This window comes from Kogia breviceps, chromosome 4 (genome assembly GCF_026419965.1).
Source record: "Kogia breviceps isolate mKogBre1 chromosome 4, mKogBre1 haplotype 1, whole genome shotgun sequence".
NCBI classification, from domain to species: Eukaryota; Metazoa; Chordata; class Mammalia; order Artiodactyla; family Physeteridae; genus Kogia; species Kogia breviceps.
Window position 1 is genome coordinate 66,341,391 of NC_081313.1, and position 22,473 is coordinate 66,363,863.

Here is a 22,473-nt window from a genome sequence, read left to right on the forward strand (position 1 = left end):
GGAGTGAGTAGCCTGCTGTCAGTTTTCTAAATATATCACCTATAGAGAAGAAAGACTTCAGAGCCGTCTTAAGCTCTGCCCCTAAATAATCCTAAATGAAGGGCCCAAGAAATCATACCACCCAATAACGCTTTAATGTAACGCTTGAATTTTTTTTTTTTAAACTATCCTTGCATATCTGACCATCCTGGACAGGGTCGCTTCTACTCAAGAATAGTCTTAGTATTAAGTCTTGTCGCTTGGGAGGGAACCAAGGCCATCACATCTGAACAGTGAACTTTGTTTTATTTAAGCACTATGAAAACCCATAGGACCCTTCAATATTAGTACCAAGCAGGTATGTATATAACTTAGCCTTAATAATACAAGAGATTTGCTGGTAAAGTGAAGGTGATATCTTTCATCTGTGTGAGAACTTAAACACTAAAAGAAGATGATTTAATTTCATGTTATCCTTGGACTTTCTTCTCCAAGGTGGTTCAGGTGGTTCATACTTATTCCAAATAAGTATGGGCAACATTTTAAAGAAGATTTTTCTGTTTGAATGTCAGTGACCCAAATTGTTTTAGGTGTGCTCGCATTCAAGTCATTGCATCAGCAAGAGACTCTTGCACCCAAGAAACCATTTTTAAATACCAGAAATATCCAGAAAGTGTTTTCCACGTTGAAAATTCAGGAAGGAATGGAAATATTGAAAAATATTTTCCTTGTTATTGGATTGTAAAGTGCTAGAGAGAAGGACTTTAGTAAGAAAATTAAAACCTTTCTTTTTAATTCAGTACTGCTAATTAAGGTCATACAGTATCTCAAGTATGTAAATCTAATCAATAACACCACAGATTCCTGGGATTGCTGACCTGGTGAACAAAATAAATTGTACTTTGACTCATATAAAAAGCCAGTAGACTTGGGGATAGTACTATTGCTGATTTAACAACAACACAGGTATACTCCTTTTTGTTGTTGTTAACCTTACAAAATATAGGAAATGGGAATTCAATTCTGTTTACAATTTGAACTCAAATGTATCAGAACAAGGATGGGTTAAATGTCTTTTCTTGAAATAATGTGTTTATAGAGTTTGACACAAAGAAAAATAGCTAAGATTCTATAACTCAGAAGAATCAAGAGATACTGCAGTAACACAAAATTGACTTTTAATGTTTGTTTACCAGTTCATTGTATCTTACAGAAAATGAAAACATTTTTTTTTTTTTTGTAATACAGATTGGTTCTTCTCAGATTTGTATTCGGTAGGTATTAAATGCCTTGAAATACTGACTTCCTTTTAATCAGGTGGCTTAATGACTTTTGTATTTTTCATTTCTCTTGTTGTACATCATTGCTGTGCTGGCAGTAGTGAGCTATGGTACAGTTAACTTCTCAACACAACTGTGTCAGTTATCCATCGATCATGATGCATTCTATGCTGAGAATGGATGGGTAATTCCCTTTTCATCCTTCACTCTTTAGTGGTCAGCTACTCCTTGAGACCACCATATTCTTCGGAGCATTGAAATCAAGGAACCCAGTATGGCTGCCAGCAACCAAATTGGAATCTCCTTTGAGACTACTTCTAATTGCCAAAATAATACGTGACTATATTATTGCATACAATAAAACTTTAACAGGTACCGGCCCCCTTTCTATGAAAGTTTAAATTTACAAATACCATATTTGACTAGAAATTACTGTGATAAAATATGGCAGCAGTCATTAAAAGATGGCTTCCAGTGTTAACATGACTAACTTGTTTTTATTCTTATACTGTCTTTTATATGAATCATTTCTTTTTGTTTAGGTTTTCCAATGTAGGTGAGTCAGTGAAATGTGCAGATATACTTTGTTCCGTAAATGGGCCAAGTGTTAATTATGGACAAAATGATCAAAAGATTTCCTAACCCAGACTCCCAGCTCATCCCTCTGATACTCTTGGTACCCCAGTCTGAGGAGCAATTTTCTGAATTAACCAGTGTTGTACCGACTTTCTGTTAGGAATTGTGTTAGGATAACCTTTCTTTTTCAGGCATTCTCAGTGAGATATCTTGAGGAATGAAGTAGGAAAATAGACATTTGGTGGAAAATGGCAAAATAAGAACATTAAAAAGAAACTCTTATTCAAGGAGGAGTCCAAAAAGGTATGGGAACTCTGATCCTTTGAGGGAAGTCAGAAGAAGATAAAAATTCTGCCCAGCAGTATTCATTCTTTTAAGACATATATATATATATATATATATATATTTTTACAAGCATGGAAAAATGGTGTGCAGTCAGTATAGATTTTAATCAGCTAACAGTCACTCCAGAGATATGGATCAGCACCAATTCCTGTACTAGTAAGTATTCAAAAGTTAAGAAATGCTACTATGCTTAATATTATAAAGGTAGAGTTCTGCAGCAATAACTGAAAATTATATATCTGCTTCAATAGAAATTTGTTTCCACTTGCAATTCCAATAAGATTCTTGTAACGTGGGTAATAATCACTCAAGTATGGGTTTCCTCCAATGAGCTGACCCCCATATTTGAGGTACTAGAGTCACTATTTTGGAGATGGTCCCTCTTTGAATAATATATTCATCTTATCCTAGACCATTCAGGTATTTTTAATTTAGAAGTCTGAGTTCTATTTGTATTAGCAGTGTTTGAGTTAAACCTCACAATCTCTTTGGATTTATATTTTTTGTACAATTTGCATATCCAACCTAATGTAAAAATGTGCATGCATACATTCTCATCGTTTAATATGAAAGCATCTGAAAATTTCCAGATATGCTTTTGGTGGAAGAAATGATCTACTTTTATTTACAATATTCTGCCTAGATAATGTATGCATATAGTTATGATTTCATGGAATTCCAATTGTTCTATACCTTCCACACACATAATTCTACATTTGTAGAGTAAATTTATTAGAATTATTACAGAGCTTTGAATGCAACCACAATCAATTCAGGAAACAGATTTATTTACTCATGTTCATGGGAGGAAAATCTACATAAAAACATTCATGAAAGCATACGAGCTATGTCATACTTGGATTATTATACTAAATCCCATTTATTAGAACTCATTGTGAAACAATGGGAAACCATGAAATGTAATTTAAATACAAATATTGGTCCCTGTGGGGTCTCAACAGTCATAAAAATATAGGAAAACCGAGCTTTATTTAAGATTGGAGCTGCTAACAGGGAAAAATTGTTTTCCTGAAGCTGTTCTTACCCTTTTGTTTAAAGCCCTGAAGATTTTAGTGTAAACTCTTTGATGACAGCTTCAGCATTTCATTTAAGCCTAATGATGATCAGCAAGAAAAGTGACATCACTGACCACATTTTCTATATGGAGAAAGGTTTAAAACTACGTTGTTGACTTTTTTCCCCAAACACAGGCACCATTTGGGCTTTCTAGTATATATACAAATAGGAATAATAAGAATTTTTAAAGTTGGGTTCTTATTTCTTGGTTAGACAAGTATAGTAATTCATTCCTTTTATGATTTAAATTTTTGTCATGTCATGTAAATAAAGAAATATTAAATATTTTAAAGTTATTTTTATAGGACAATAACATTTCATAGGCTAACATAAAATCAAGCTGCTAAATTTTACAATTTTTCTGTCCAGCAGTTTATCTATATAACTGCCCTGAGTAGATGCTAAATGCTGCTTAGCAAACGGCCCTTAGAATTTAAATATAACTCAGTAAAGCTACTCAAAAGGTAAAACAATTCTCAGGCATGTGTAATTTTAATTAGAAGAAGGTAGGAGTCTCATTGGTTAAATATTACCTGCTTATTTTAGTTTCATACTTCATATAAATGGGATTATTAAGGGGTTTTAACTGTGCTTGTTATACATTGGAGTCCATATGATTTTTTTTTTTTTTTTGGTCAAAAAGTCAGGATTTTAAAGAGTAAAATAATTCTGTCTATTGGAGCTTTGAAATATTTTAGAAAAGTATAGATTGTTCCCTTGTGAAACTAAGTTTTGTGCAGCCTCTCAGAATCTCAGTTTATGTAAAGAAGCCTGTATTTCAAATCTGTTGCTCTAATCTGTTTATCGTAGTGCATTTCAAAATTGTACAAATGTGTAAAATTTGTGCTTGTGGCAGCTGCTACTCTGAGTAGCTTTACTTTCCTTAATTTAATCCTAGCAATCCTTAAGCTATTGCATGCCCCGATCATGAAAGGATACTTCGTTGGGATGATGTAGCCGAAACGGTTTGGCTCTAAAGCCTCCTTATGTAGTGCTTCCCTTAAAATTATATTAATTTATAATATATATTGAATGATAGCTTTACAAAAACAAATTAATGAATTGGTCTTTATGAAAATGACTTTACAGTAAGTAAAAAAGGGTTATCACAGTTTTGGTAACTTGCATGAGTTCATACTGAAAAAAAAAAAACCTTTCACATGTTCTTAATGACTTTAAAACAGACGTGCTCTAGGAGCACGCTCAGTTGTATGCTCTGAAGCAGTAGACACCATACAGCTTATGCTTTTTATCTGGGAAACCCACGAAGCGCACCGCAGCCTCAGTAGGACTGCAGCGCCTTCTTGGCCTAGAGATGGGGTAGCGGACACTGCCGTCCGCCAACCAGCCTGCATCGCAACGGTCATATCCCAGAAGTTTCCAGGCAGCGAATATCTGGCCCACTTTAGCAATCTGAGCACCGTCATTGAGACAAGCCTGCACCGCTTCGTCGTAGGTCAGCTTGGTGGGGTGGATCAGGTAGTAAAATCGGCCTGCGGAGAAAAGGAGAGAGGGTCAGTGGGCCTGTCTGTGGCTCAGCCCCACAGAGGTGGAAGGAGCTCTAAATGGAAGTGTTTCTCAATGAAGGGGGATATAGAGCAGTGTCTGTAAAGGCTCTGAAACAGGATTGTCAGTTAAATGTAGTGCCCCTAGGTTGCTCTCCATTAAATTAGTTTTTTCCTTGCCCCTTAATGTGTGTTCAGACATGCCCTTTTAGAGCTGTAAAAAAGAAAAGGGAAATGACAGATAGGTCTCTTTTAGCTAATTAGTGGCAAAAAGGGCCCTTCTGTGGCACTAGAGAAGACAGAATTCCATGTTAAAAGCAAGAGCTATTTAAATTCTAGCTGTAGCAAGACTGAAGCCCAGCACAAGTTTCTAGAGAGGCAAAATTTGAATGTGAAAGGATCAAAAAACATTCCTGACAGAAAAGTCCATTTAAAAATAATCAAAAGCCCTCAAGTCCTTTTCATTACAGGTATCAATAAGACATTATTCTTATTCAAAGACTACAGTATGAAAATGCAAAACATACAGGAAGTCACTTGCCATAAATAATATGGACTCAGAATGTGAACGCAGTCTGTTCACTCACTAGCGAAGAGGATGAAGTTAGTTAATTTTTTCAGTTTCCCTCTGTGGGAACTCTGACACCTAAACATTTCTTGATTTTACAAGAAAGAGCAAGTTAGTCTCAACCACTAATTCAACTGTGTTAATTACTGAGATTCCTTCAATTTGTATCAAATATGCATGAAATATATAAAATATGACATCAACTGACAAAAGAGATACCCATCAGCGCAAGATTTTCTCAGACTTCTAGTTTCAGGCAGAATAGAATCAGACTGTCTAACCTGATTACACATTGTAATGTGATACCCTCCTGCTTCTCTTTAAATACAGATTATTGAAGTCTAAATTAATGTTTGCCAGTTCTTTCTAGACTAAGAGGATATGATTTGGAGAAAGGGCAGCTGTCACGGGAACATTAATAAGAGGGTTAGTTCTATCATCTGTAGCTGAGGCCGGCAAACTACAGCGCACGGGTCCAGTGAGGTTTTATTAGAACACAGCCATACCCATCTGTTTAATATTGTTCATGGCGGCTTTTGTGTTATAACATACAAAGCTACATGGAGTAGTTGCAACAGAGACCATATGGCCCACAAAGCCAAAACTATTTACTGTCTGACCCTTTACAGAAAGTTTGTTGATCCCCGATCCCTTGCTGTTTTCACCAAAGCATGTCACCAGGCATCTGAAATATAAAATAATGGGGCCAGGGCCAGCCTCGTGGGTTTGCGACCTGTACAGTTACACTGGGCCGCACGCGTGATTTAATGCTTTACTGTGTCATCTTAAAATTCTTAATAATTGTTTAACAAGGAGCCCACATTTTCATTTTGCACTGGGCCCTACATGTTACGTCACTGGTTCTGGAAGGAGCAAGATAGGGTTGGGAGCTGTGTCGCGTTCAATGAGTCAGTCATCAGCACTGATACAACCTGTATCTCTCCCTTCTGCTTTCACCTCCAGTGTTATTTCTACTTAATTTTCTTGCAAAGGTCTCTTTATGCTGAGCCCTCTCTTTATCAGAGAGATAATGCTCTCTCTTTATCCTAAGCTTTGCTGATCATCTATGAATAAATTGACATTGTAATTTAGAGAAGAAGACCATGACACAGATGCCATCCTTACTTCAGCAGAGCGGTCTCTATCCCATGGAGGGCACACAGTGGCAGCATCATCTTTGCTAGTAAGAAGAAGACTCCATACAACATGACAGTTAAACTATTTCATAATAACAGTTGGTTGCAATAAAACCAAAGAATCATGGAAATATGTACTTTTGCTTGATGTCTGTGGATTTTAAAAAATTATGACATTTAAGAATTTCTTATATCTGGAGCAACACTTCAAAGCTGTTTTTCTTTTTTTTTAAGTAGATAAGATTAAAAGTTTAATGTCACATCATAGTATGTATTGGTCTCTGGGATAGGAAACAAGGCAGTATGGTTAATATTCTTACCATTGAAGTTGGATGTAAAACAGAAGACATCGTATCTGCTTTTATCTTTGTCCCAAAACCCGTAGTTCCTGACTCCAGGCCCTGTGTTCTGGCCTCCGCAGGGTTCTCTGGGTTTTGTGATGGGATACTGTACAGACCCATCACTGAGCCAGCCAGCATTGCACCAGTCCAGCCCACCCCTCCAGGCATCGTACAGCTGGTCAAAGGAGGCGATCGCAGCATCCTGGTCCAGACAAGCCTGCTGTGCCTCGTGAAAATTGAGATTGTAGCGCCCCAGTCGTGGAAAATAAGGAAATACCACACCTGTCCAAAGGAGAAGGCAAGGAATCGTTAGTGGCACAGATAGTAACAACTATGAGCAAATCATAGAAAAACATAATAGAATCTCCATCAGATGAAGAAGCAGTTTTTGTTCAACCTGCAGTGTTTTCTCATAGTCCCGTTTCCTTTCAAACAACCTCTCAGCTCTGAGCATCTCCCAGTTAGCTCTTTGGTCCGGTAACTTCAGTGATTTACCTCTTTTGCTAAGAGTTCAGCTCAGTCCTCACAATTCTCCTTTCCAGAACGATTCGTCTGCAGATTATGGTTTCCAAATAGCACTCCCTGAGAACTTACCTATTGCATATCTGGCAACAACATAATTAAGCGGTCTTATTTCATATTAATAAGGTAACATTTTACAGTGAGGCACTTCCGTAAAAAACATCGTGGCTCTCTTATCTGTTTCAACTTTTAGTGTAGTTCTTAATCTTATTTTATTCTGTCTTTGAACAATGCGACTAAAATAAAAGCTTTCATTTTTAAAATGTTTCCATTACTATTTTTCAGTTTCCGTATTCGTGTATTGCAAACTGAAACTAAGCTTTTAAAAACATTTTTAGGCTAGATCCGCTGCTGCTGAGGAGAGGAGCGTCAACAGCACCACCATGGTAGCTCAACAGAAGAACCTTGAAGGCTATGTGGGATTTGCAAATCTCCCAAATCAAGTATACAGAAAATCAGTGAAGAGAGGGTTTGAATTCACACTTATGGTTGTAGGTGAATCTGGACTGGGAAAGTCAACATTAATCAACTCATTATTCCTCACAGATTTGTATTCTCCAGAGTATCCAGGTCCTTCCCATAGAATAAAAAAGACTGTACAGGTGGAACAATCCAAAGTTTTAATCAAAGAAGGTGGTGTTCAGTTGCTGCTCACAATAGTTGATACCCCAGGATTTGGAGATGCAGTGGATAATAGTAATTGCTGGCAGCCTGTTATTGACTACATTGATAGTAAGTTTGAGGACTACCTAAATGCAGAATCGAGAGTGAACAGACGTCAGATGCCTGATAACAGAGTGCAGTGTTGTTTATACTTCATTGCTCCTTCAGGACATGGACTTAAACCGTTGGATATTGAGTTTATGAAGCGTTTGCATGAAAAAGTGAATATCATTCCACTCATTGCCAAAGCAGACACACTCACACCAGAGGAGTGCCAACAGTTTAAGAAACAGATAATGAAAGAAATCCAAGAACATAAAATTAAAATATATGAATTCCCAGAGACAGATGATGAAGAAGAAAATAAGCTTGTTAAAAAGATAAAGGACCGTTTACCTCTTGCTGTGGTAGGTAGTAATACTATCATTGAAGTTAATGGCAAAAGGGTCAGAGGAAGGCAGTATCCTTGGGGTGTTGCTGAAGTTGAAAATGGTGAACATTGTGATTTTACAATTCTAAGAAATATGTTGATAAGAACACACATGCAGGACTTGAAAGATGTCACTAATAATGTACACTATGAGAACTACCGGAGCAGAAAACTGGCAGCTGTGACTTATAATGGAGTTGATAATAACAAGAATAAAGGGCAGCTTACTAAGAGCCCTCTTGCACAAATGGAAGAAGAAAGAAGGGAGCATGTAGCTAAGATGAAGAAGATGGAGATGGAGATGGAGCAGGTGTTTGAGATGAAGGTCAAAGAAAAAGTTCAAAAACTGAAGGACTCGGAAGCTGAGCTTCAACGGCGCCATGAGCAAATGAAAAAGAATTTGGAAGCACAGCACAAAGAATTAGAGGAAAAACGTCGTCAGTTTGAAGATGAGAAAGCAAATTGGGAAGCCCAACAACGTATTTTAGAGCAACAGAATTCTTCAAGAACCTTGGAAAAGAACAAGAAGAAAGGGAAGATCTTTTAAACCCTCTTTTGACCACCAGTTACATATTAGTTTCCAACATGCCAGCTTGGACATCAGTGTTTGTTGGATCCGTTTGACCAATTTGCACCGGTTTTATCCTTAATGATGGATTTAACAGCATGACAAAAATTATTATTATTATTTTTTGTTCTTGACGGAGATTAAGATGCCTTTAATTGTCTAGGGTGTTGTGTACTTAGAAACTAACAGCTCTAAGTACCTTTCCTATGTTTTCTTTTTTTATTAAACAGATGTCTTCAATTTAATGCAAGAAAACGTTTTACTGTTGTACAATCATGTTCTGGTAGTTTGATTGTTTACAGGATATTCCAAAATAAAAGGACTCTGGAAGGTTTTCATTGAGGATAAATTGCCATAATATGATGCAAACTATGCTTCTTTATGATAATTATAATACAAAGGTTACATTCAGTGCAACATATACAATAATGTAATTTAGTCTAACACAGTTGACCCTATTTTTTGACACTTCCATTGTTTAAAAATACACATGGAAAAAAAAACTTATATGCTTACAACGCATCTAGAGCTTTTTTATAACAACCTCTTTTTTTGTTTGTTTTGGATTCTTTAAATATATATTATTCTCATTTAGTGCCCTCTTTAGCCAGAATCTCATTACTGCTTCATTTTTGTAATAACATTTAATTTAGGTATTTTCCATATATTGGCCCTGCTAAAATAGAATATAGCATCTTTCATATGGTAGGAACCAACAAGGAAACTTTCCTTTAATTCCCTTTTACACTTTATGGTAAGTAGCAGGGGGAAAAAATGCATTTATAGATCATTTCTAGGCAAAATTGTGACGCTAACAACCAACCTGTTTCTACCTATGTGCAGTCTCTTTATTTTACTAGAAATGGGAATCATGGCCTCTTGAAAAGAAAAAAAGTCACCATTCTGCATTTAGCTGTATTCATATATTGCATTTCTGTATTTTTTTGTTTGTATTGTAAAAAATTCACATAATAAACAATGCTGTGATGTAAAAAAAAAAAAAAAAAAAAAAAAAAAAAAAAAAACATTTTTATTGCAAGTAGGAAAAAAAGAAAAAAAGCTTCCAGAAGCTTGTTCTGTGCAAGGTAGGTACAAAATAGACATCTGTCAAAGTTATTGCCAAAGAATTAAATATTTTAGAGGACAAAAACCCTTAGTATATGTAAACACTGTGACTTGGCACTTGACTTTGGGAAGATGCAACAGCTTTCCAAAAGCATTTTTTTCCGTCAGATAATCATGGGAGGTGTCTGAACTGTCTCACAACTTTCTGCACAGTTTCTTTAAAGGATAAGGATTGCATCATAAGAAAGCAAGATTGTATCATTTGTTGGACTTTATGAAGGACCACTATCAAAATGTCTCCCCCATGGTTGCTAAAAGACAATGAATTTTGAGTGATTATTCAAGGGTTTGCCTTGAATTTTTAAATATAATTAAAAATAATTCATATTTTAGTGTGTGGAATGTAAAAAACTGCTGACGCAGTAATTTGGTGGATTATACCAAATGTGCTATTTTATGAGACTGCAGACCCTATACAAGATGGATGCACAGTCCACTAATAGTGTAACCAGTACACAGGAAATGTATTCTTTTAGAAATTGTCCTGGAAGACTCTACAAGAAGAAATTTCAGTAGCCTAAATCAAGTCACATCCACTGAGAGTCTCTGCTGGACACGTTTGTCCCTGTAGGGCAGTCCAGCTGGCACCATCCACCAGAGGCAGAGATCCAGGAAGGCTTCCTGATCTCATCCTGCCTTCTCAGGTTCTTGGCTGAAGGATCTGTAAGCTGAATGGGAGCCAAAAGGAAGGAGGAAAAGACTCCCTTCGTTGCCTTTGCCCCCTGCAGTAATGGGCGGAATGGAAGTGGGGAAGGCCTGAAGATGACTCCTTCTAAGAAGGGCTGTGCCCAGACATCCAGCTACGACTCAGTCAGCACTGGGAAGGAGCTGCTCTAGTGCTCCCTGTCCCCTCTGCCTTCCATCCTCTTTCTCAGCAACCCCAGGAATGCCAATGAAAAGGAAAATATTTAATTTATCCCGTAGAGGTTTCCTTGGCAGCTAGACCTTAAGTGAGAGAAAATCTCAAAGTATTTAAACCTAAATTCAACCATTTAGGTTGAATTCCATTTCTCAAATAGCTCAAGATGGTAACAGTGGAGAATGTAGACTATTTTAATTTATAATAATTGTAAAGACCTAGACAACCTCTTCAGTTTAAATTCACCAGACTGTGTTTGGTGGACTCCCATAGGCATTGTGAAAATTTTTTTCTTTAGTAATTTGTCCTTGATTAACCACTGAGTTATGTTTGATTCAGTTCCAAATCCAGTGTAATATATTTCTGAGTTCCTTTCAAATTTAACACAATTTCATGCAATCATTACTCAAAGTCAAAGTGAAACCCTATATTAAAATTTTACTATTTTTCAATTGTAAGAATAAATGATCAACTTACAGTAACTCAAAAGATTTACTTAGCAGATTTTAATTAATGGTTGATGATGCTGGAAAGAACACATTCCAAGTAAATCAAGGTCAGTTTCTGTGTCCCCACCAACATTTAAAAAGTTTCACTGTGTTGTACACATTTGGTGCATACATTTCAACAATCAAATGTTTCGTGCAAGTGTGGGCATTTCTGGAACTGCATGTTTGTTAGTATTTATTTGCTCATTTTACTTTCAGCTAGTTAAGATGTCAACATCTAAGACTATAATTACAGAAACCTTCTTGGCTTTGTGGAAAAAAGTGCAATTCCTACAGCTGAATTATGGAGCAAATGGTGATTGCTTTCATCCAGCATTACAAAAATAAGAAAAGTTAAAATTTCATGGGTGAGAAAGAAGTGTATATGATTATTTTCCAAGTATGATTATTTTATACTTATATGTCAAAATATAATCAAAAGCTCTTTTCCATGAAGGGCTGGTATGCATCATTAAAAAGGGGATTAATAAGGAAGATACCTCACATGGAAAAGAATAATATCAAATGATGTGGGTAGTTGAGTCAACTGAAATGTTTTAAAAACACATTCTTCAAGACTTATAATTGCACAGACCAGTTCATCCTAGTGGTTGGCAAATATCAATTTGTTGGATATATGAAAGGTTTTCATGCCATGGTACATATAAAAGCTTAAGGAAATTTCGGTAACTCCACAAAGTAAATATTTTTAGTAGTAGAAAGGTAGAGACCATGCAGAACAAGTTTACCTTCTTCAGTGCCTCTCAGACCACCTTTCAGTGCTATGTACATATCTGAAATTAGCTTTCTATTTCTAAAAGTTCTCAGACTATAGTTTTGTGTATTTGGCCCCATTTTCATCAATGGAAGGCCAATACAGTGGAAGATTGGAAGCGCAAATATGTTTTTTATATCATTATCTATATGTTTATTGATTGCACAAATGAATTCTGTATTGGGCTACTCATGAATGTCTAGTGACACTCTCCTTGTTATATTCATATAAGGCTTGTCTCTTGCTGGGTGTTGTTTCTAGCAGTGTGGGTAATTTGGTAGTAATCAGAGGGCTTTACACTATCCAAGATGCTATATGAAAAAAAATTGTGTTTCCACAGCTAATTCCAACTCATATGTAGGTCAGTTTTTCAAAAGGGTTTACTTTTTTAAAAAATCAGTGTGATTTGAAAAACAGATCTTAAAACACAACTAAGAGCAAGGCATTGCACTCGGTATTCTAGGGGGTACCTTGAGTTTGGAGTGTGGCCTGTTTCTGCAAAGAGTCTATGATTTGATACATATACTAGGGATATATAAATTTGAATCCAAGACAGAATAAAATCTTATAAATACAAACCATACAATTTAGGCATCTTGAAGAAGAACGATATTTTTCTAATTGGGAAAATTCTTTGAAGCACATAGCATTTAATCTGGTATTAAAGGGCCAGTATGATTAAAGGCATACAATTACAGTTGGAAAGGCAGCTTAATTATGACATTCAAAATGATACGCTTCCCTGGTCTTATTTATGCATGTTAGAAGATTGACAAGGAGCTTGAGTGAAACTTGCTGATTGGTAGATGGTCCTCTATAAGGATGTAATTGGTAATGGAAAAAGGTCAGGACCTGGAATAAGAGCTAGTAAATGATAACCACAAGGTATCTCTTGTGCTACATGTGGTTTATCATAGCCTTCAAACTCTTATGTATATAATTGCTGCAACTTGAGCATCTACCCCAGACGAGGTGGAAATTGTCAAGTCCCTCACAGTGTCCATCCTCAGGTAGCAATCAAGGTTCCTCAGATCTTATTCTATAATTAAAATGTTGTAATTTTATTTTAAAATGAGTTCTTATCTCATGTTGAAGTGTATATAGATAAAATAATGTCGAGATTTTCTTGAAAATGATTCATTGGGGGTAGGAGTAAATAAAGCAAGATAAAATAAGATTGGCTATATCATGACATTTTTTGAAGCTGGTGATATATAGAGATTCATTATACTAGTCTTTCTACTTTTCCAAATGTTTGAAATTGGTTATAATAAAAAGTTAAAAATTTTATCCCACCCTGTTGCCATGCTGAGCCTTAAACCAGTCAAGGTGGGTGCTAACTGTCTGTGGCATCTGTTATTCACATTTTGGCTTTTGAAGAGTTTCTCCCTCACACCTGTGATGCCCTCTTTCCCGCTTTGTCATGCTCTCTACCCCTTGAAAGAACCAGCTTCACCTTTCATGGTCCAAATCAAATGTCTCTTCCTTTCCATCGCCTTCCATTGCATGCAGGCTTTTTTGTATTTGAAAGTATAAACCCATTGTATCAAACATTCACTCACCTATAAACTATTTACTGAGCACTGACTTTGTTTTGGCACTTGACCGCCTCAAGTAGATCCTCTTTAGCAGGTGAAGACGGACAATTTGCAAATATTTACAAAAGAAAATGTGATTAGAATTACAGTGGAAATCTGTAGACAGTGCTCTGAGAACATCATAGCTGGGGGTGGAAGGAGAGGGCTCAGGGTAGAGTTGATCTTTTGTTTTTTAAAAATAAACTTATTTATTTATTTATTTTTGGCCGAGTTGGGTCTTTTTTTGTTGCATGCGGGCTTTCTCTAGTTGTGGCGAGCCCGGGCTAGGGCTACTCTTCGTTGCGGTGCACGGGCTTCTCATTGCAGTGGCTTCTCTTTTTGCGGAGCACAGGCTCTGAGTGCACAGGCTTCAGTAGTTGCAGTGTATGGGTTCAGTAGTTGTGGCTCGTGGGCTCTAGAATGCACGCTCAGTAGTTGTGCTGCAAAGGCTTAGTTGCTCCGCACCATGTGGGATCTTCCCGGACCAGGGCTCGAACCAGTGTCCCCTGCATTGGCAGACGGATTCTTAACCACTGCGCCACCAGGGAAGTCTCTTTGATCTTATTCTTGAAGGAATATATTTTCTCCAGTTCAAAAATGAATTCATGTATATAATGTTAAATATGGAAATGTCAGTTATTTCAAGGCAGAGCCTCTGGGTAATGACTGCTTCTGCCCTTTTCATAGTACACAGAAAGATGGAAAAACATTCTCTGCAGTGAGAATGGGTACACCAAGTAATGAAGTATGACCAAAGGACAGTCCCTAGGTCATCTCCCAAATAACATTGGGGCCTTTGAGAATCTTGAGAAAACTTCAGAAGAACTGAGGCTGTCAAACACCACTGCCTCTCTGAACCCTCCATTTTTTCCCGCCCCAACAGAAACTCTCTCCTTCCTGCAAACTCCCAGATCATAGTAGATAAAAGCATAGACTTCATTCAGTTCCCTTGGTATCAAATTCTAGCCCTAGCTCTTACTCCTAGCCATGTTATCTTAGAAAAGGAGCTTTCCCTAAGTTTCAGCTGTCAAGAGACATTACTGAAAGTGAGCAAAATAAATATGCATATGATTAGAGCAATTTGTTTTACCTACTTACTTTACCAAATTCTACCTTATTTTAAAGTACTTAACTTTTGAAAGTATCTTAGAATCTTTAATGGACTGTAAGATTGTTGAATGAAAGGAACCATGATTTGGAATTTTTTTGTTTCTCATAGTACCAAAACAGCACTTGTAAACATATTTATCAATTAAATTGGTTTCTTGGACACATTTACTTAGCTCATATACTTATGTGCTATATGGTAGAGAAGTGTTATGAAAGCATAGAAAACATGGAGATTTGGGAGAGTGCAGGGCCTATGCAGGAAAAATTACTCTTCTTACAATTCCCCTTCAACATCTCTAATTGTGTCTTAAAGGAAGTCTCAGTTTGACCATAGAGTGTATTATCTTCTAACACGTGTTAAATCTGCTTTTTAGAAAAGGGAGAGCTGGCTTCATGCTCAAAGCCATCAGCAAGCATGTATCCATTTATAATTAGAAATATCTTATGTTCACTGTACTGATCTTTATGGTTTCCTTCTACTTCTGGCAAGTTATACTGGTTTCTATTTATTTAAAATGTATTTTTAAGTAAGTGTAGGGAAATAATATGGCATGTGAATTACTTAAGTTTAAGAAAAAGTAACTTAACAGATAATACAGTTCAACCTATTATTCATAGATTGGTAGCCAAGGTACAATAAGGATAAGTAACTTGCTCTGGTTACAAAACATATACTGACAAAGCTGGGACTAACATAAGCATCTTGATACTACTAGCGTCCAGTGCCTGATGCCCCTTTGATAAAAGAAAGTGGCCATCAATTAATATTTGATGATTGACTGTCTTCTCTAAGCCAATTACTTCTTTCATCCTGAATAATGCCAATGTTCATGGATACGAAAGTGAATCAATAAAAACTCAAAGTATAAGGTGGCATGCAATCAGGAGCCAAGAACTACAACTAAGAGAGACAAGAGAAGGTCACAAAAATGAACTTTACAACATCAAGCAATGCATCAGATACGTAAAGCTAATCTGCATGCGATGGCACTCTGTGGGATTCAGAAGGTCACATCTTCAATGAAGTGCTAGTGCGCCACACATATTTTTCCAAAAGCCACAAATCTGGCCTAGAATGTGAAAGGAGCTTCTAGCAAACAAATACCTATAGTTTATATAAGGAAGGAAAGTCTTCTGTTAATGCAGCCAAAATTCATCCTTCCATGTAAAAAAACACTGAAATTCATGAATAAAGGGTGTCTTGAGATACATGAGAAAATAAGGAGAGGCCTAAAGGGCTTTGGGCAGAGGGGAAACAGGATGGCATGGATACATTTTATTGTTTAGCTTTGTATACATTTTGATCTTTGAACCTACTGAGTGTATTACATATTTAAGAAATAAAACTCCCCGGACAAAATGCCTTGACCATTTGGTATTCAGTGTCTAAGAGACTCTGGACAATTTTAAAAAATTACTTCTTTACAAGAATATTTAAATAAATCTAGAGTCTACTTTTTTGTTAAATTAAGTTTTCACAGTTATTTTACAGAATACAATTAAATGTATTTTAGTTAGCAGATGTCCTTCACAAAACTTGCCATTATTTTGAAACTGAGATAATTTTAGAAGCATAATAAAAAAGCCTCCACTCTGAATTTCTTAATAACTATGTAATGAGATTTAAATTTTGAATGGCATAAGGCAGTTTCTGAATGTTGTTAATTCAGTTCCACTACAAGTTTCTCCTACTTGCAAATAGCTTCAAATTTGCATATAACCATTGTGTGTACATTTCAAATATGAAAGCTGGACTCATAGACAGATTGCAGATTACAAAAGAACGGAAAAACATTCTTTACATGGAGTTTTGATTTCTCACATCAGCACTGTGGTAACCGTTAGACATTACTTGTCATGAAAAAAAAAAGCAATGATTAATTATCATTCCTAAGTTTAACATGATTTATAGATACTTACCTTGTAAATCTAATGCTACCACAGCAGTATCATCTTCTAATCCTTCAATCACCTCACACTTGTATCTCCCATAATCCTCCAGGGTAAGGTCTGTGATCACCAGAGAAGCATCATTTTCACTGCCTCCTTTCAGAAACACTCTACCCTGGTAGCCTCCATAGGTTTTCTTGTGGTATCCCATGGAAACAAAAACATCCACTTCCTTGAGGTAATCTGAAGTTAGCTTGGTCCACTTAATTCGGATTTTGTGGGTTCCTGAGCCAAGTGCTGTAGGGTCTCGGTAAAATTTACATGGCAGTGTAATATTGCCACCTCTGTGTGAGAACACCTTGGCTTGTTCTGCTTCCACGAGTAGACGGGGACCATTTTCTGCTATAATTGAAAAGAGAGAAAAAAAGGAAAGAACCATTAATATGCTTTTAGACTTTTTAATAATATGAAATATACTACCTACACAGGGTATCTGACAAAGAGTAGCATTGGCGATAAGCTTCTCTGCGTGGTTGAGCAGTGATCTCCTTTGAACCACATAGAAAGGTACCTTTAGTAACTAGGGGCCATCTACAAGGTAGTCATGTCTTTTAAGCCACTGAAAAAAGGAAGGATATGCATTATAATCAATGAGAAATATTGGCTATAATACTCTATAGTCATCTGAAGTTTGAAGATGTCATCGTAAATTCTGTTTATTTTTCTTCTACAGTTAAATATCAAAAACGTAGAAACAAGACCAAGAGAAGTGACAGGGAACCATAACTATTTCATCAGCATAAACCCAAAACGTTCAAGCTAGGTAAATTGATCTCTCCCCAGCTGAGCTTTCTAATATGATAAGTCTGTATTATATTTCTAGGAAAAGTATACGGCAACATGATTAACTTTCATTGTACTGTTCTGGCCAGAGAATTAGAATGTCCTCCCATCTCTGGCTTCAATTCAAATATACACCTGCGATATGCTGTTCTGGAGCATTTCAAGCAACATGTATGTATTATTTTCACACAAAGGCCAGACATCAGAAAGGTACTTTTAGTGAGTGCTTTTTAAAAAAACTCCAGATTTTGAAATATGTTCCTCAAACCTTGGATGTTAAAAGTGTATCCAAAGTTATATTTATTTTCTAATTAACCAGATAATTATGTTTCTTTATTCCCTTAAATCTCCTTCTACAACCCTCCACCCACCCCCCTCCCCGCTGCCCCTGCTTTCTGCTGTATTTTGGTTTACAGAATCCTCTCACTTTGCTTCTGCCTTGCCATGCCTTGCCCTTTCGCTTCCCTCCTCCCTCCTCCAAGGACTTTATTGCCTTCCTGGGAGCACCATGATATTCCTAGCCTGCCAAGTCAGCACGGCCACCGGCCTCTGGAGAGCCAGCTGTTATTTTCAGATCTTGGCTTTCTCTGGGGTTTCCCCTGGTTCGCTCATTGCGCTTTTGACCTTGACAAGGTCTCTTGAGGATGTGCAAGCTTTGAAAATGAGAAAGCGATATAAGAATTCCCGGACACACATACCTCATCCACACACAGCTTTCAAAGGCTGCCAAAGCTGTCTTTCAAGCAGCCCTTCCTGCTTTAGGCTTGGAAGTTCTGAATAAACCTTGGTCACGAATCATTAACGATAGTACACAACAGGTCGTCAGGAGGAGTAGCCAGTCATCTCCAGACAAACCTCAAAACTTAGTTATTTAATGGCATACGTAGGATTCAGAGTTTAAAATAAAGGGTACAAGAATAGACAGTGGTTATATTTTTATCATAAAGCAATCAAAATTCATATTAAAAAATGAACATATTTATGTCAGCCTCCATCTTCAGAAACTGAAAAGTTTAACCACTTTTAAAGCCATCAGTGCCCCTACTTTGTGGGGTTTTTATTATTTATTTATTTATGTATTTGCGGTACGCGGGCCTCTCACTGCTGTGGCCTCTCCCGTTGCGGAGCACAGGCTCCGGATGCGCAGGCTCAGCGGCCATGGCTCACGGGCCCAGCCGCTCCGCGGCATGTGGGATCTTCCCGGACCGGGTCATGAACCCGTGTCCCCTGCATCAGCAGGCGGACTCTCAACCACTGCGCCACCAGGGAAGCCCCCCTACTTTGAATAGATCATAAAATGAGAGGATAATGGCTTAAGTAAAATGAATCACAAATCCAGCTCATTAAGCATTTCCTTTAGATTTTCTTCTTTATCTTCTTATTTAGGCCCATAGACTCATAAGACAAATGTATCCAACTCTGCCCTATGTATAATATTCCCCCTGCAATATCCCTAGGGACTGCATCCATGTTCTACCTAAATATTTCTAGTATCTTCTTTCTGGGAGGAGGAAAAGGTGCTGTTTAATAAGTCTACTCAGCAATGTCTGAAGCCCTAGGGAACATGGATCTGCCCACTACCCTGGGAGGACGCCTGAAGCTGGGCCTTCCCATGCTGGGACTTGACTTTAGACAAGACATGAGGCCTTCAAAAAGTTGCCGTTTCATGATTCTCCCAAGCTTTTTACTTTAAAGTCAAAACTAATGCCCAAATGCACTGGGCTAAAGGGGAGTTACAGTAGTTAGGAACATGGGCTTTGATGTGTTAGAGACTTTGTTCTAACCTCACCTCTTCAATTTGCTAGCTCTGAATCCTTGAGCAAGGTATGCAAGCCCTAAGCCCCAATTTCCTTACATGTGAATTAGGGAAAGTAATATCTACTATGTATAGTTGACCTAATAGGCACATAAAGCACTTAATATAATGGCTGACCCAAACTGTTCCTACTGCATAGTTTTTCCCCTGTATTTCTCCTATATGTTACTGCCTAATATTGAGCATAATTTATTTATTTATTTATTTTTTGCGATATGCAGGCCTCTTGCTGCTGTGGCCCCCCCGTCGTGGAGCACAGGCTCCGGACACGCAGGCTCAGTGGCCATGGCTCACGGGCCCAGCCGCTCTGCAGCACATGGGATCCTCCCAGACTGGGTCACAAACCCGCGTCCCATGCATCAGCAGGTGGACTCTCAACCACTGCACCACCAGGGAAGCCCTAATGAGCATAATTTTGACATATATTAACCTTCCATGGTTCCACTTACTTATAAAGTTTTTAACCATGTAGAGTAAAATAATACATACAATGCCACCTGTGTTATATAGGAAACTCGGAAATTATTATGTGGTTTAGCATAATCATAAGGTATTCCAGAAAGAATACAAGGCCTGAGTGTTTCGTAAATTAAAGAGTTAAAGCACAGATCAAAAGTCTTGTACAAGAGATTGAAACTTCTAATTTTTTTCTGAGGTTAACTGTAAATCATCTTGTAGTATTTTAGAAGTATAAGCTTCTGATTTTTTTTTTAGGTACTATTTACTTATACTCTAGCATTCTGCACAGATGATGACTTACGTGGTATAATGTTGAGAACTAAGCAGATACCAAAAATCCATTGGCTTCCCACAAAATAATTTTTCTAACAAGGCTGCTAGAATGTATAAATTTCCCCCATTCTTATTTTTGGGGCAACTGGGGTGTTGAGGTAGTAGATGCCACGAGGCCCTGGCTGAAATTCAAAGAACCCTAAGAAAGTTGTGTAATGGGTAACACTTTGAGTGACTGAGGGCTATTAACGTTCATTAACCTAAATCCCCAACATGGCCTTTAGAACAATGTGTTTTATTAGTTTGCTTGCTTTTAGAAGCTCAACACTGCAGATTATACAGCATTGAGCATTGCTGGCGGGAGTGGCCTGTTGCAGAGCAGGTAAGATGTAGGAAAGAGCACTGGCCAGTGAGTCAGGAGCCCTGGGTTCTGTTGCAGGCTCTAACAGGGCTTAGCTGCTTGAGTGACAGGTCTACATCATGAGAACATTGAGCTTAAGATTCGTATCTGGCTCCCTATGGCAGGTTGTCACGATAGGGATCAGCCAGAAAACACACTAAGAGGGAGAGGGTAGAGGACTGGAACAAAGGGAGCCTATAATGCTAATGGCAAACTTTGCACAGTCTTGTCTAGAGTAATCTGATCATTCGGTTAAAAATGTGGATTGGTTTGAAATTAATGTTTAAGTCAAAACTGTTCTATCAACAGGGCAGTTGTAAAGCAAATCAAATGCAAAAGATAAAAATCAACGTTGATCATCAGAATGAGTATTGCTTATCCTTTTTTTTGTTTTTGTTTTTTTTTTTAATATTAACTAGAGAAAACCAAGCAGCATACATGTGCTCATTTGAGGGGGACTGAATTTTTTAAAAGTTCAATCTGTAAGTTACAGGAATTTCATATTTTTATTAGTGAGTGTCAGTGACAATGATGAAAGAGTTGATGCCCTTCAAAGACCACAGTTGTCTCCAGGGAAAACAGCAGGGCTTCATTATTATTTTACAGTCTGCTGTGAAATCCAGAGGACATCGTTCAGTTTCACCAAATTATGAAAGCAATGGCATGACCGAAAAACAGATCTTTGTATCACTCTGTAATTTAGATGAAATCTTTTAAACAATAGGATAAAAACAATTAGTTGCAGAAAAACAATTTAGAAATATGGTATTGGACTATTACCTATTGTTCTTAGTTCTATTAAAAGTTTAAACATTTGGGGGGGCAGTTCATTGCCAAAGAAACAGAGGTAACAGAAAGAAAAAAAAAAAAGGTGTTATGGGTCAAAGCTTGTCTTTTAAAAATAAATAACTTTTTGGATTGTACAAAATAACCAGTCTTGGTGTTGGTTACTTTCTCACTGGTGTATAATGAAGGAGCCTCCAGACTTGGATTTCCTAGACCAATAAAATGTAAAAAGAACCCAAACAAACCAAACTGAGGAACATATTTAAGATGGCTAAACAAAGACAGAAAAATACTCACCTCCCAAGAAAAATTTCTACCACCATCATTTGATTTTTTTATTGTGATAAAATACACATAACATAAAATTTGCCATTTTAACCATTTTTAAGTGTATGATTCAGTGGCATTTATTACTTTTACATTGTTGTGCAACTGAGGCAGGGGATAGATGGGCCACAGGCTGAGCGGCTGGAATTTGTCCCCTGTGGAGAAATACTTCAAGATGAATATAACAGCAGGAGTGAGGAGAAGCTGAGCCTGCCCAGGTAAGAGGTACAGAGACCACATATTTTTCATTCTTGAGGTCAAGGAGACCTTCCCGACTACACCTGTGCAGAAAGGCTCCTCAGGGGTCAAAAAGGGAGGGAGTGCCACCCCATAGTAGGTGACGTCAACCTACCCATAGGCCTCTTCGCTAGAATCCATCTTGGCTAAGAGATGCGCATGCACACAGGGGAGGACCCTGAGACAAACCAAAGATGGACTCAGAGCCAGGCCAAGCAAGATGATTGGCCAGAGGAAACCCAGAAGAAATGCCCCATATAAGTGATTCAAACTACCATGAGGGTGCGACTCTCTCTCTGAGTCCGCCCGAGTGTGTGTGTGTGTGTCTATTCACACATATTCTTTTTCCTCCTAACAAACACTTTACTTGTCTCACTACTTTCCACCTCTTTGTGGAAGTTCATTTCTACAAAGCCGACGGGCCAGGGGCCTTGTCACTGGCCACTGGCCTTGGTGGTCTGGTGTCTAGGATTCAGCGTTCTCACTGCCTTGGCCTGACTTCAGTCTCTGGCCAGGGA

At 37.6% G+C, this 22,473-nt stretch overlaps 2 protein-coding genes across 6 annotated transcripts in view; one reads left to right on the forward strand and one right to left on the reverse strand.

Moving 5' to 3' along the window:
* Positions 1–3,028: 3,028 nt before the first annotated feature.
* HAPLN1 (hyaluronan and proteoglycan link protein 1) overlaps positions 3,029–22,473 on the reverse strand; it is a 77,535-nt gene continuing 58,090 nt past the window's right edge. For all 5 annotated transcript variants that reach the window (XM_059063447.2, XM_067031254.1, XM_067031257.1 and 2 more), the window contains exons 3-5: positions 16,845–17,216; positions 6,787–7,089; positions 3,029–4,750 (exon numbers count right to left, since the gene is read on the reverse strand). In XM_059063447.2, coding sequence (XP_058919430.1) covers positions 4,461–4,750; positions 6,787–7,089; positions 16,845–17,216 — 965 coding nt within the window. In that variant the 3' untranslated portion in view covers positions 3,029–4,460. The remainder of the gene's footprint in view (positions 4,751–6,786; positions 7,090–16,844; positions 17,217–22,473) is intronic.
* LOC131756364 (septin-7) lies at positions 7,673–9,977 on the forward strand. The gene has a single exon (XM_059063445.2). The coding sequence runs from the start codon at positions 7,713–7,715 to the stop codon at positions 8,967–8,969; it is 1,257 nt and encodes a 418-aa protein (XP_058919428.1). The 5' UTR covers positions 7,673–7,712; the 3' UTR covers positions 8,970–9,977.